At 46.2% G+C, this 13,913-nt stretch overlaps 1 protein-coding gene across 1 annotated transcript in view; it reads left to right on the top strand.

The window, feature by feature from the left end:
• Nucleotides 1-13,913, top strand: part of LOC8031599 (diuretic hormone receptor) — a 57,883-nt gene that overhangs the window by 15,488 nt on the left and 28,482 nt on the right. Inside the window, exons 3-6 of the mRNA XM_029984548.4 lie at nt 3,059-3,156; nt 5,885-5,976; nt 8,752-8,872; nt 10,258-10,408. Of these exons, the coding sequence (XP_029840408.2) occupies nt 3,059-3,156; nt 5,885-5,976; nt 8,752-8,872; nt 10,258-10,408 (462 nt within the window). The remainder of the gene's footprint in view (nt 1-3,058; nt 3,157-5,884; nt 5,977-8,751; nt 8,873-10,257; nt 10,409-13,913) is intronic.

Here is a 13,913-nt window from a genome sequence, read left to right as displayed (position 1 = left end):
GAGGGCCGAGAGTAGAGCGACACCCTACGCATACATTCAACGTACTCTTAGCGGAGGCGCAAAACTCGTCTTAGAGAATAGGAAGAACGAGGGACGACTCGGCACAGAAGTGTCGAACACGACTGTACTTTGAGACTTCTCGGTGGTTTCATTTGAAATTGAACACGCGTATCGCGATGGGTATTTTATTTTGACTCAAAAAGATACATGCTGCAGCCTTACTTCCGTTAAAAGCAAAACCGACCTTCAAAGATTTGTAACAAAATTTATTTCGTTCCACTAAAATTTTTAAGGGGAGTAAGGTGTAATGCTACATTTCGGATGCTTGATTCTGTACCCAGTTTTTTCGGTTGGTATAAATAAGTAAAAACGAAAAAGTGCACAGTAATTTTTTTACAGAAGTTTATAATGCGCGGGTATTTTATAACTTCAATTAAACTTTTTTGGTGTATTTCACCTCAGAAAAAAAGAGAGAGAGAGAAAAAAAAAAAAGAAATGCTAAACATTGTAGTTTTCACGTTTTGGTGACAAATATGGAGCCTCGTTTCTTAGGATTCATCACAAATATTGCTTACTAAATACTGTACACCTGCAGTCCTCTATATGGGTCATCAACTGATTTCATTTATTTTTGCAAAGTAAATTATATGATATTTTTAAAAAAATCAGTCGAAAATTAAATTTAGCCATATTTCGAGCTTCCTTTAATAAATATGACATTTTTTTAACTCCTTTAGTATTTTTTTGCTATTATTCCCAATGATGTAACCTATTTTTTTGGCATAATCGGGGTTCCCCATTTTTTGTTGTATTTTCTGTAAAAGGTACCAAACACACATCCACGGACCCGAATCGACAAAATAGTAGTTTCGAAAGTTGTCTTTACGGCTGGGCTTTTTAGGCTCACAAAGCTCCGAGTGTTTGGGCGTGTGACGGGGTGGCGGGAAGTGCTGATGGAGAAGGGACGGCGATACGAGCGGTGTTATGTGGACGTGCCGCCATTAGAAAGAAACGTCTGCCCCGGCCCCCGACTCCTCCGCTGTTCCGACACCATGGCTGCGCGTGCTTTCTTTTGTTTTAACACGGAATGTGCTTTATGAGACTTTTTTTTTTATAAGAAAATGATCATGAACGAGCGTCATGAACGATAGAAACGCTAGGAGCGTCCCATACTTTAATGTTGTCCATGCTGTTCGCTGGGGCTCGAACCTGGGTCGGTGCGGTAATGAGCTGCATAGCACGGCATCTCTGGAAGGATCGGGTTACGGAAGAACGTGCCGGCGAGAGTGGCGTCACGTCATAGATTGTGACCACTCACCCGATTCATGTCACGCATTACGCAAGAACCATGCAGGAGCCATATGAAGCGCTGCTTCGCTCGCTATCGCCCTGGCTAACACCTGTAACGCAAAAAACAAAATTACCACGAACCACACGCAGAGTGTGTTTGTGCTATTGTCTCGCACGCCTATGGATCGCGCGAAACGCAGTCTGACCTCTCTGCGTGGTCATTGTCGCATTATCAAGCCAACGAGTTTTTTTTTTTATTTTTTTTATTTCTCTTTACTTTGAACGGTGACACTTCAGTCAGTGTGCATTTATATATATATATTTTAATCTCAGATTTGTGTATATATATTAATTTTTCTAGCTTTTGCCGCGTCTGTCTTCTGATTGCCGTGTCTGTGTTCGACACGCATGTTGGATTTCAGATGGAACCACCCTTCTGTGTCGTGCCTTCCCTCGTCCTCTGTAGTCAATTTCTTTCTTTTGCTAGAAGCGTTAGCAGCATCTGCGGTTCACTATTCGCGTCGCTTTTGGCCCAATTACGTTAAGTGTCGTTACCAAAACATCAACGAGGCAGAGAGGCTTAGAGCGATAAACTGGCAGCTGAAAGTGTCCCCCACCCGGCCGCCGCCATGTTGCACATTTTTGATAACTAGACACGTTACCGTTTTACGTCTAGATTCTGACGGAGTACCGCGCACGGATAATTGCTTCTCAATCTATAATAGCAGTACTGAAGTGATAAGTTATGTTTCGTTTGTTTTAAACCCAATATGTGCCTTTACGTCAAAAACTCGGATAGCTTTGCAATGCCTCCGCTAGATGCCGTCAGCTGCAGTGCTGTATTTGAGTTTTTATCAGAGCTAGACAGTCATCTCTGGGGCTGACCGTATTGAAATATTGTTTATCACGTTTTTTACAGCGATCGCATAACAAATCTCGGCTCAGGATTGCGCAAAAACCTCAGGATTGGGTGGTACGGTCACGTGTCTAGTGGTCAAAATCGTACAACATGGCGGCAGCCAAAGGGAGGGGGGGGGGGGGGGGGGGGGGGTCACTTTTGTCTGGTGAACGGGACACCAGTTTATCGTTCTAAGGTCCCTCTGCCTCACTGCAAAACATACACAATGATCCTGCCTTCCTTTCACCTCGCTGTTGTCATGCTTGTCATAACTCGCAGTTCCCCTTATTTTACATATTGAACCGTTTGTTTGTGAACTGAGTCCAATGCGATCGGGGATGGTTTCGTGAAGGGCATGATTTTGTTATTTTTACAAAAAAAAAAGGCGAATCAACACAAAATGATAAAGAAAAAAAATCTTGTTTTTTGGTTAATGTCAACAGCTGCAGCCATCTCTCGGCGTTTGAGTCACCCAGACGCCTTTCACTTGTAGACGGCTGCCTCTCCTGGCTTCCGCCTTTCCCTTCACCCTAATATGAACAAACCGTACGTAGCATATTCGCGTTCTTAATTTTATTCTAAACTTAACTCAGGTAACGCCATTCTGCTTGTGCTTTACACTTTTGCGTTTGCGTTTCCCTCCTTGTCCCCACACTCCAGGGTTAAAACAATGTTTATACTCAATCGGCTCCCCCGCACCCTCGCTTTAACTTCGACAAATTGTATCATCTTGGGCCACGATAAAGACAGTGGTAAATTTTACCCACGCTGTATAAATGCACTCATGGCTGGGGGGTTGTACGGCACGTGTACGCAGAGCCCGTCCCACCTTGCTCACGCGATGCCACTCGTGTCTGTCTGATTGTGCAGAGAATGCGACGCGGCACTGCTGGTCCAACGGCACCTGGGCCGAGAGGTCCGACTACTCCAACTGCCGACCTCTCCTCGAAGGCGTCAGGGAATCCGAGGTGACGATACAAGGACATTCTTTGCTGTCGCGTCTAACCACCCACATCTTGCTGTTTGCATTCTAGGGCCTATGCGGAGAGTATGTCGTCTGCTTCTTGCTCAGGAGTTGCTGTGACGTCAGAACGACGCCGAGCTACGATTGTCTTTGATTGGAAGGGTAGTGGGTAGACCTCAATGCTAGATGCCTTGAAGTGTACCCACTTTTTTTTTTTCAATCAGCCAATAAGAGCTCGGCGTTCTGACATCATCACAACCCCAAGAAGCAGACGAACTTCCGCTTCGCATAAGATTTCAGAGTTTCCAACAGCTCAATCAGGGTCACGTGGTTTCCGGGACGCGTTTGATCGTCTGCAAACGTTCTCGCCTTTCCGCCTTCTTTTCTCCTCGCCAGGCGACAACGCAGCGCATGCGCAGTTGCGACTAATCGGTGCAGGTGGCGTCCCCCGCCGTATACATTTCAGAAGCTCCTCATGATTTCAGTAAGCACCGTCTCTTCAAGCTAGGCTCTGTATTGCAATCCAGAGAGGGTGGCGCCACCAAGCGGGAAAGATGCAAAGGAAAGGGGGGGGAGCTCCAGCCTATACAAGTGTACAGCGCAAACTGGCACGGCCTTGTGGCCAAAATATGAATTTGAGGAAGGGAAAGAACTTACTTCCAACCACGAGGTTGGAGTTGACAATACTCGGGCCAATTTTGAGTGGCGTTTCGGGAGAAAAGTGCGTGTGCACAGCTTCGATCAACTCTCAAGGTGGGCACAGACACCAACTACTTGGGCTAATTGCTACAGAAAGTAGTTTCCAAGTATAATATGAGGAAGTGCAAGGCCACCTACCTATGCCACTATCGGCAACAATATGAGAGGGAAAGTGCATCCTTATTATTTTCTATTTCACGGCTCCCACAACCCTCGTTAAACCTTAACTTGTCATATAGCATGTACTTTGGGATGTCTACTTTCTGTTCTAGGCTTCGTTTGGATCATAACATGTTCCGAAATGTGTAGCTACATAAAAAAAAAAGCGAGGAACTTTATTTTTTTTTTTTACATTGTTCCCTAAGTATGTCTAGAACGATTGTCTCACAGGTGTGTTTATGAAGTCTGCATTTTGGCCCCTTGATTTCTGCCTGGTGACGCCACAGCTGGACAATTTTGTAGGTCACTGTGCGGTTTTGCTGGTGGCACCGCAGGGAAGGTTGAATACGGCAAAGCAGAGCCGTACATAAAGAGGGTTTGGCCATACATTCGGATGTATAGGCGGCAAATGAGGAAGCGCCCTTGGCCGAAAGTGGGCTGGGTGTGGTCATGGAGTTTTTCACAAATTCGAACGTGGCCAGCAAGAAGCCGCAAATAGTACTCCCGCGGTGGTCGCGAGAAACAAAATTAGTAAGTCCGTCGCAGTAAGTCTCGATGACTGAAAACATGGGGCACGTGAGGTTTCAATCACTGTCATGCAAAATCATAGTGGGAGATATTGAAAGATCTAAGATATTAAAATCGTGCCCGACGAGCAAAACGATTGACGTAATCCGTATACCAGGCGCCGAGGGCTGGGAATTTGCCGTCCGAGTGGTTTCACCCCGTCCGAGCAGAATAGAGTTCGAGGGGCACATTCGTTTCTCACAACTTTTGCAGGATCATAATCGAAACGTCGTGTACACCATATGTTCCACCATGAGGAGTTACGACATTTACTTCTTACAAACTTATTGAAACTGTTTCTCGCCACCACCGCTAGAGGATTCTTTTCGGCTTCTGGCTGGCCAAGAGAGCATGCCAAATCGTTCTGCGTCTGGTGCACGCCCTGGCTTTACTCGCTCCTCACATTGACCCACCTCTCTCCATATACTGCCCTGCGGCAAAGGCCTGTTCTACTGCAGCTCGCCCCACATGCGGCCAATCGAAGGAAACTACAGCAGCCACGAATTTGAATGCCGCAATAATAGGGGCGCCGGCGTCTGCTCGCCTTCCTCCATGGTACTTGTACAACTGGCCTCAGGATCGTGACACAAGCCGTAGCATTGCCTAGACTCTAGAGAGCCTAGATTTAACATAAAGAGAGAGAGAGAGAGAGCGCGAGAGTGATTGAGAGAGCGTGGGTGAGAATGTGAGTGAGTGAGAGAGTGAGTGAGTGAGAGTGAGTGAGTGAGCAAGTGAGAGTGTGTGAATGAGAGTGTGTGAGTGAGTGAGTGAGAGTGAGTGAGTGAAAGTGAGTGAGTGAGTGAGAAAGAATGAGAGAGAAACACAGAGAGAAACTCTCAAACCATGGATAACCTTTTCAATTTAATAGCGGGCGCCTCCTCAGCAGATTGGCAGATTGGTTGCTTACGTGCACGCGTGCGTGGCCGCGGAGCGAAGAGCATAGCAGGTAGAGAGGCTGAGCACTTGGAGACGCTCAACGCTTTGGCCACCTCCTCGCGGATTTTATTGCAAATGCGGCCAATTAACTATCTGTCCGAGAGCAAGCAGTTGGAAACACTCTCATATTTAGTCACCCTACCGTTGCCCGGCTGCTCTTGTGACGGATTTTATTGAAACTTTGGGCGCGCTCCGATGCGTGGCCGGTACAGCCGACACTGGACGCTAAATAAATTGATCGGAGATCCGTACTAGGCGCCATGGCTATCAAACGAACTTATTGTCCCGTGGTGTTTAAACAAGGAGAAGCAAGTGGTTATCAATTGACTGCTGAGATAACTGCATCCCGTCTTTCCTCCCTGAATCTCTAGACGCACCTGGACGAGACAACGCTGTACTACATCGGTTACGGCCTCTCGTTGTTTGCTCTTTCCGTCGCTCTATGGATATTTCTTTACTACAAGTAAGTAAAAAGCTAGGTATTTTATACACCGTACACAGTATGGGCTTTTTCCGCAGATCGCACCAGTTAATTTTAAAGACCGACCTCCTCAATAGAAGAAGGTTGGAACCCTATCCTCCTTTCCCTCCTCGCCATTCCTCCCGTCCGAAGGAAGGAGCTACCCCCTCCTCTCCTTGTCACCATTTTCCACTTACTCGGTGTTACGAAAAATAAAATAGATGTAGATGATGCATGATCACCCATTTTCTAGCAACAGGGCAGTGTATCGCTTAGTATTTGTACAAGAAGAAAGTAGAAAGGTGGGGAGGGAAGGAAGAAGGATAGGGGATGGAAATTCAAGCCTACGAGCTGCGGAAACTCCGACTGCGATATATTTCTATAAAAACATAAATTCATATTGCACGCAGAAAGCCGGGAGGGAACGTTACTGCATACTTCTAGAATATTCGCGTTTACTCTTACCCCCGAGTGACCGACACTCGACAATTCTAGGATGAATGTTCGAAATAGGAAGTGCAAAAGATAAGGAGGTCTGCACGGCCTTGCCGAGTCAGTCTCGCCCTAGAGTCCGACGCTCGAACATTCTAGGCCAAATGTTCGAGATACCGAGTGTACTTGATAAGGAGGCCAACATGACCTTGGCGAGTCAGATACTCGCGCCTTAGCCAACTGTCACGCCGACGCCGCGACGCTCGCTGCGGCTTTCTCGACGCGCGTCCTTTCTTCTGTTCTTGGCAGAAGTTCGCCGATTATACGTATACTTTCACTTTCAAGCTCGTCGCCCCTTTTCCACCCGTGACAATATACAGGGTGATTCAAGGAGACGCCAGGCTCTTGAAATCGACCGCAAAATGCGGTTTCTTAAAGGGGCAATGCAACGATTTTTGTACTCTGCGTAAATACCGCTCAGGACGAATCCCTGACGCCAATGAAGTATGCAACACGCGATCGTTTTTCACCACGCGCAGTATCAGTCGCAGAAAAAATTAAAGAAAAACGAGCAGCGTTCACGTCCTCAACTCGCAGCCAGAACAAGCGGCCACCTGATCTGGAGCCGATTATATGCCGCCAATGTTAATCGTAGCCACGCGCTGGGGTTGGCAAGCCACAGGACACGCGCTGAGTTTCAGACATTGTATGCCTCGGGCACGGTGTAGGAAGGGCTATTGTCGTCATCGCAGTGATTGGACACGGACCACCACCCCAATGCTTCTCGAGCTATCAATTATCACGAGCCCAAACCGAGTGCTCACGCAATGCTCGGGTCCAATCTATGAGCCGCATTCAAATATCGTCCCTGGAGGATGCTGCTACCACCAGGGTACGCCATCAAAATTTGCGAAGGAGAGATTGAAAGAAAACGCTGGCTTTTCTCCTTGAAATTACACCGCAACAAAGAGGTTTCTTGGTCAGTGGCGTTGCGTGCGAGTGTGCTTGGGTCTCACTAGTGCCAGTAAGCTCATACAAAACGAAAAACACTCAAAGCGAATATCGTTGCACTTCCCCTTTAACCTATCGCGCTACGACTTTGTGTAGCGTTGCCTACAGATGGTGCATTTTTTTGTGTAAAATTTGCAAAGAGCGAACTTACCCGAGGAAAAAGTAAAGAAAGAAAAAGGCTTAGCTCCTATGGCAACGCAGCGACACCATTAGTCTTCAAACAACACGGCACCGTTTCGCACGGGAGACAAGAGATGGCGCAAGCGGTCGCGACGCCAACTGCCGCCAATGAACGAGCATACGACACAGAGAGCCGGCGTCTTTAGCAGACAAGAAACTGCAGTTCATTGTTGTTACCGCGACTGTTTTTGTTTCTGCGACTGTCGCCGCCTGCGGAACGCGCGCCGCTTTTGAGTCGAAAGGATTGTCTGCTAAAGACGCTGGCTCTCGGCGCCGTATGCTCGTTCGTCGGCGGCGTTGGTTGCGCCATCTCCTTGTCTCCCGTGTGAAACGGCGCCGTGTTGTTTGAAGACCGGTGGCTTCGCTGCGTTTCCATAGGAGCTGAGCCTTTTTCTTTCTTTACTTTTTCCTCAGGTAAGTTCGCTCTTTGCAAATTTTACAAAAAAAAAAAAAAAAGCACCATCTGCAGGCAACGTTGCACAAAGTCGTAGCGTAGGTTAAGAAACCGAATGGACCTTTTCCGAGAAGCGTTCTGCGCACGCGCGAGCGCCCGATGCCAAGCGGCGGAAGTTGGCACGATAAATCGAGGAAATTCGGAATGAGGCTGTAGATCGACGAGTAGAACACGTAACTGCAGCATATATATAATTGTGTTACACAAAAAAAAAAAAAAAGAAGGTGGACGGAAAGAAAAACACGACGTTTGGGTGGACGCTACGGATTTCCCTCTTTAAAGCCGCGTTGGGCACGTGACGCAGCTCAGAGAGCGAAGCAACTGGTAGCGTAGCTCCCATTCTCGATTGGTAGCGCAGGTAGGTCACTTCCTCGATTTTTAGTTCGTGCAGCCACCGCCTGGTGCCGTCGGTATTTAGAAAAGGTCCATATGGCGGTCGATTTAAAGAGCCTGACCTCTTTTTGAATCACCTTGTAGAGTCCCCGCCAGCTGGACAAACACGGGGCGTGGCTTATCACGTTTCCTGATTCGTTCTTTCATTTTCTTATCGACTGATGCCGCTAGCTAATTGGCTATATTGATAAGATGGGCTTGCCCCGCCCTGCGTTTCTCAAGGTGTAATTGACTGTAGGTACATAAGCAGCGAGCGTGAAGGGTGAAGATGCTCCTAATGGGCCTGTGTCTTGCTGCTTTCTTTTCAGAGATCTGCGGTGCCTGCGAAACACCATTCACATTAACCTGATGATAACCTATTTTCTCATCTCGCTCACCTGGATTGTCACCGCCACGCTCCAGTCAGTTCCGTCATCCGGCTTCCACAGGGTGCGTGAGTAGTTTTACCTAAAACGAAGCTCTTGCGTGCATACTTCTCTACGACATACTCGAATCACCAATCATGGGTAGTCCTTTAATCAGTTTGGCCAATGAGAAGGGCCAGTATAGTAACGCGCCCCGATAGACACGCGTTCCCAGTGGCGAAATGGTGTCCGCCCATTTGGCCACTGGGGCGATGGCTCCTGAACGCGTCGGCGACTGGCGTGTTTACCGAGTCCTCAAATGTGGCCATTCCATTTTCCGCCTGGTGACGCGTAAGTTTCAGGCTGTTGCCCGCCGCGATACTGACTGTAGCACAGGGATGAGTTGGTTACGGCAGATAGTCCACGGGAACTTCTGCATCCAGCAGTCCGAACCCCTCGACGACAGCGACACTCGTGTTCGCTTCGCGCTTTGCCTTAACTTGTACGCTAAAGTACCAGAATCATGACATCCGACAGTGTTACACGCCGGCTTCTGTGATGTCATTTGTTGGATTGTCGGGACCCCTTTCGATGCAATGGGCGTAACGGGACGCTAAACACACCATTTGAAGACGCGTTCCAGGCCGCATGGACCCTGAAGGGTGGTGCCGCGATGGCACTTCTACAGCCTGTTTCCGACAGCTATTTAGGCGTAAACATATTTGTATTTAATAAACCAACGAACTGCGGGCAATGAAACTTTTCTAAAAGATGTCTCCTAAGTGGTGCATTTATCCTACTAAAATTTTATGTGTGTACGTTTCAGGAAAATAATTGAAGCATAAAAAAAAAAGAAACATTTTTTTTTTTTTTTATGCACAGGACGGAAAACGCATGAAACTGTATAGTTGACGCCGCTGCGTCTAGATGGCACAACATAAAGCAAAAAACGTGAAAGCTTCTTTTAAAATCTGAAAGCAGATTCAGCAGATTCGGTGTCCTGTATCGACGAGTAGCAGCGTGAACCAGGCATGTTTTGCGAATTCATTCCTTGTGCATGGGAACAAACCGTTTTTTTTAGGCTCAAGATATTGTCCTAAAACCTACACTCATAAAATTTGAGCATGATAAATACACACCATCAGTGCACCTTTGGAAAACGTTTCAACGCACTCCGTTAATTGGTTTATGTATGCGAATTTATTTATGCCCAAACCACATTTCGTTTTTTCAAGTGTACACCGGGGACTGACCTCTGAGAGGTTACAGAGCTGTAAACAATGCAATTTTCTCCTCATTGTTGGTCAGGCAGTATTAGATTTGTTTCTTTGATTCACATCTCTATTTCGCAAACAAGTTGAGTGGTTGCAGTGCAAGGAAAAAGGCAGGACTCGAATATAATTCCTCCACTGCTAAGGTTGTCTCGAAGAGTGCAACACTGCCAACGCGGGAACCCTTTCGGAATTCCAGGCGGCCTGTTTCCTGTACATCGTGCTCACCTACCTGATGGGCACCAACTTTTTCTGGATGTTCGTCGAGGGCCTTTACCTCTACATTCTGGTCGTCAAGACCTTCTCCGTAGAAGTGTTTCGCCTGTACATCTGCCTCTTTATCGGCTGGGGTAAGCAAAGTTTGTACGCTTCGTAAAAATACAAAACACAAGAACGCGAGGATAGAGAAGACATATGAGGAGGCGACCTTTTAACATCGTGAATTCCCGATATCCAGGACGAAAAATATGAGCAGCACACGCACAAAAGTGTCACCAGACAAACTGCGCGATTTCTACCCTTTCCATCGCCCTTAGACCAGACTAAAAATGTCGGGTCTCTGGGCTGTGGACGCATGCTGGGCGTCTGATGTCGTTTAGCAGAGAAGTACTGCCCATGCTCAGAACGGGTACCACAGCCTAGTGGACAAAGATGGCGGCACGCAGAAGGCGATTATTGGAATTGTCTTTAGGGTTGCCAGACATAACAAATCAAAATAATCCAAATGTTAAGCATATCTTGCAGCATTGTGAAAAAGCGCCAAAACAATAAAAAAAAAATCCTTTGTTTACAAAGGCCAAACAAACAGCCTTTATATATTCTGCCCTGCGTACTTGAGCAATATCCTTGTGAATGAGATTTCGTACGAATATATAGGAGCGCCCAGAAATCAATATGCAATTATTCACCTGTTACACGCGTGCTCTCATCCTGGCTTTTAAACATCTTGGAGTAAGCAATAGCATATCGAGTTTGTCTATAAAAGATGTCATTATGAAAAATACATGCCTTTCGAGTACTTGCGCGATGATTGGTAAAACAGAAATGAGTCGACAATTCTCGATGTTACCTTTAGCACCACCTTTGTAAGAGGGACAAACCATTACCGTTTTGAGCTCATCAGGGATGACTTTGGCTCTAGTAAAGTCGTTCAGCATCAAAAAGACAAATTTGATACTGTGAAAGTTTCGGCAAAAGTCGGACAAACGAATATTGTCTATTCTAGGGGACTTGTCTGGCTTGGCGCTGGGTAAAATAGAGTACAAATAAGTTTTTTGGAGCGGAGCAAGAAATGCAGAGGAGGTGATGACGTTTTCAATATGGGTTGGCGAATATTGTCACGGGTGGTGACCAAAAACAATAAATAAACAAGAAGAAATAAACGTTTAATGTGGCGAACTTGTGCCAAAAATAAAAAGGGTACAAAAGGCAATAACAGAGCGTCGCGGGCGTCGAAGTCGGCGTGACAGCAGAGTCGAACGCTGGGGCGAGACTGAAAGCAGATCGCCACGCGGAGCCCCTATGTACACGTGTGGGCTTCTGGAATAATCGGCGTAGAAGGTTCGGCGTGTAGAACATTCCGACCTCGAACAAGCAACATGGTTCTCGAATTTACCAGAACATTACTTTACAGAGTCAACAAAAAATGTGCCTCCGCGGCCAGGAATCGAACCCTGGCTTTCAGCGTGGAAAGCAGGCGCGATAACCGTTAGGCCACGCGCGCGCTACCTACTTGGCCAGCTGCGCGCGCGGCAATATCTTGCCTGACGTACCAAGGAAAGCATTGAAATGTTCTACAATTGGACGTAGATTGCTGCCAAATTGTTTCTTCAGTGAATCATGAATAGAAGTGTGCGGTTTGTGGCCACGAAACTCATTGATCAGGGACAAAGGGGTTCGTGCGTCCGAATGAAATTCTACGAATCTATTCTGATAGTAAGTGCGCTTGGCCGGCAGAATCATTGGGTGGACTTTGTTTCCAGAAGATTTGAAATCTACCTTCAAATGGGGGGCAAATTTCCGCTTATGGTCAAGAAGTCCAAAGAGTCAAAAGGTCCAACGAGTCAAGAGGTTCAATAGCGACGTGACAGCCGAGTCAAGAGGTCCTACGAGTCAAAAGGTCCAATTCGAGTCAAAAGGTCCATCGGGGTCAAGAGGTCCAACGAGTCAAGATGTCCAACGCGTCAAGAGGTTCATCGAGCCTTATTTTTATCTTCTCTGTTTATAATGATATTGCTATTAATTGGGGGGGGGGGGGGAGGGACTGCTTGTGACGGTTTCTGACTGTTCGAACTATTTGAATTATTTTGGACAATACAAGTACTACATAGCCATTGGAGACAAATAGACAGATACTATTTGACACAAGGTATATGTATTTGAGTGTTAAATAATGGATAGTGCCTGGTGACATATTTTGGACTTGTAGAACTTAATATCTGTGTTCCAGTCTCTCTGTTCTAGGACTCAGTTATGCCATCTCTACGGAAGTCTCTCTTAAATTCCCGAGATATAAACTACAAATGTACCTCAGCCCCATTTCGCGTTTAGCCTTCCCTTTCATGTATCTCAGTATTTGTAATCGCAAACACTTCCTTGGGTAACTTTGTCCAGTCCCGGGCTCTCGTATGTTCTATTAAAAATATGATGCACTACTATTTTATGCTTTAGTTTTTATTCACTGAGTTTACCGAATCACTAAAGAGGTAAATAACACAACATAGAAAGAAGCTCAAATATCATTGGAGGGCGTCTTTAAACGAGCCCAGATTATGCCACTTGGCGTCCAATAGAGTGTTTCAAACGAATGCGAGCATTGGTCTGCTTGAAACGTTGTGACCGGTGCAAGCTATAGCGGGTTAATTTGGGCCGTTGGCTTACTCAAAAGCACGGAGCAGCCACAAATATTTATGCTAGCTATATGTAACCCCTTTACTGCTCTTTATTTTTGAGAATGCTGTGAAATAAATCATGAAACTGAACGTTTCATGATTAAGCATTCTTGACACGAATTACCGAACACTTGTCTGTAAATATAATTTATTTCTAGTTAAAATTACGCGATGTGTTAGTCGGCTGGAATTGTAAGATGGTCGGTTAGTTGCTCACTAATTTTTAGAAAATTGGATTATAAAGACTGAAGTCGATTGAAGAATTGTTCGTGTCGGAAAGCACGTCGACCTTTGAAGCCGATAGATCTAGTGTGTCCAGTGCTATAGCTAAAATAGGCCACGGCGAACGGAAAAAATGAGTAACTTTACACGCCATCTGCGCCAGGCCAAACTGTTTCTCCAAGCTCCTCGAAGACCAAGGACTTCAAAATATCAATGAAGCTATTTTGACGGGACGTAAACAAATTATATTAATTACTACAACTTTTAAAAATGATGGCACAGAAATTAAGAGAAAAAAAAAAAAACTGTGTTAATTTATCCTGAGGTCAAACGCCGTAATAGTGCTTTAATGTGATGGTAGACGTCGAAATAGCAAATAACTATGGACATATATTTAGTATATGACGAAAGATGTGTTCAAAATGGTTTTACAATTATTTCGAACCCGGATGTCGAAGTATACTTCGTTTCAGCTTCGGTCCGAGCGCGGCCGATGTTATGAGCCGAAGGGCCAATCGAACGGCGAACGAGGCACAACGTCATGGCGTGCTCTCTGCAGTTCATAGGACCAGCCGGTATTCGCCGTCTCTCTGTGCATGCTTCTCCGCCGGCTAATCTTACCAAGCGCAGAGAGCACGCCATGACGCTACGCTTTTTGCGCTGTTTGATTGGCCCTTCGGCTCATAACATCGGCCGCGCTCGGACCGAAGCTGAAACAAAGTATAGTCACTTCTTAAAAAAA

Source organism: Ixodes scapularis, unplaced genomic scaffold, assembly GCF_016920785.2.
Source record: "Ixodes scapularis isolate PalLabHiFi unplaced genomic scaffold, ASM1692078v2 PGA_scaffold5__190_contigs__length_132052651, whole genome shotgun sequence".
NCBI classification, from domain to species: domain Eukaryota; kingdom Metazoa; phylum Arthropoda; class Arachnida; order Ixodida; family Ixodidae; genus Ixodes; species Ixodes scapularis.
This window is presented reverse-complemented; position numbering and strand designations above follow the sequence as displayed.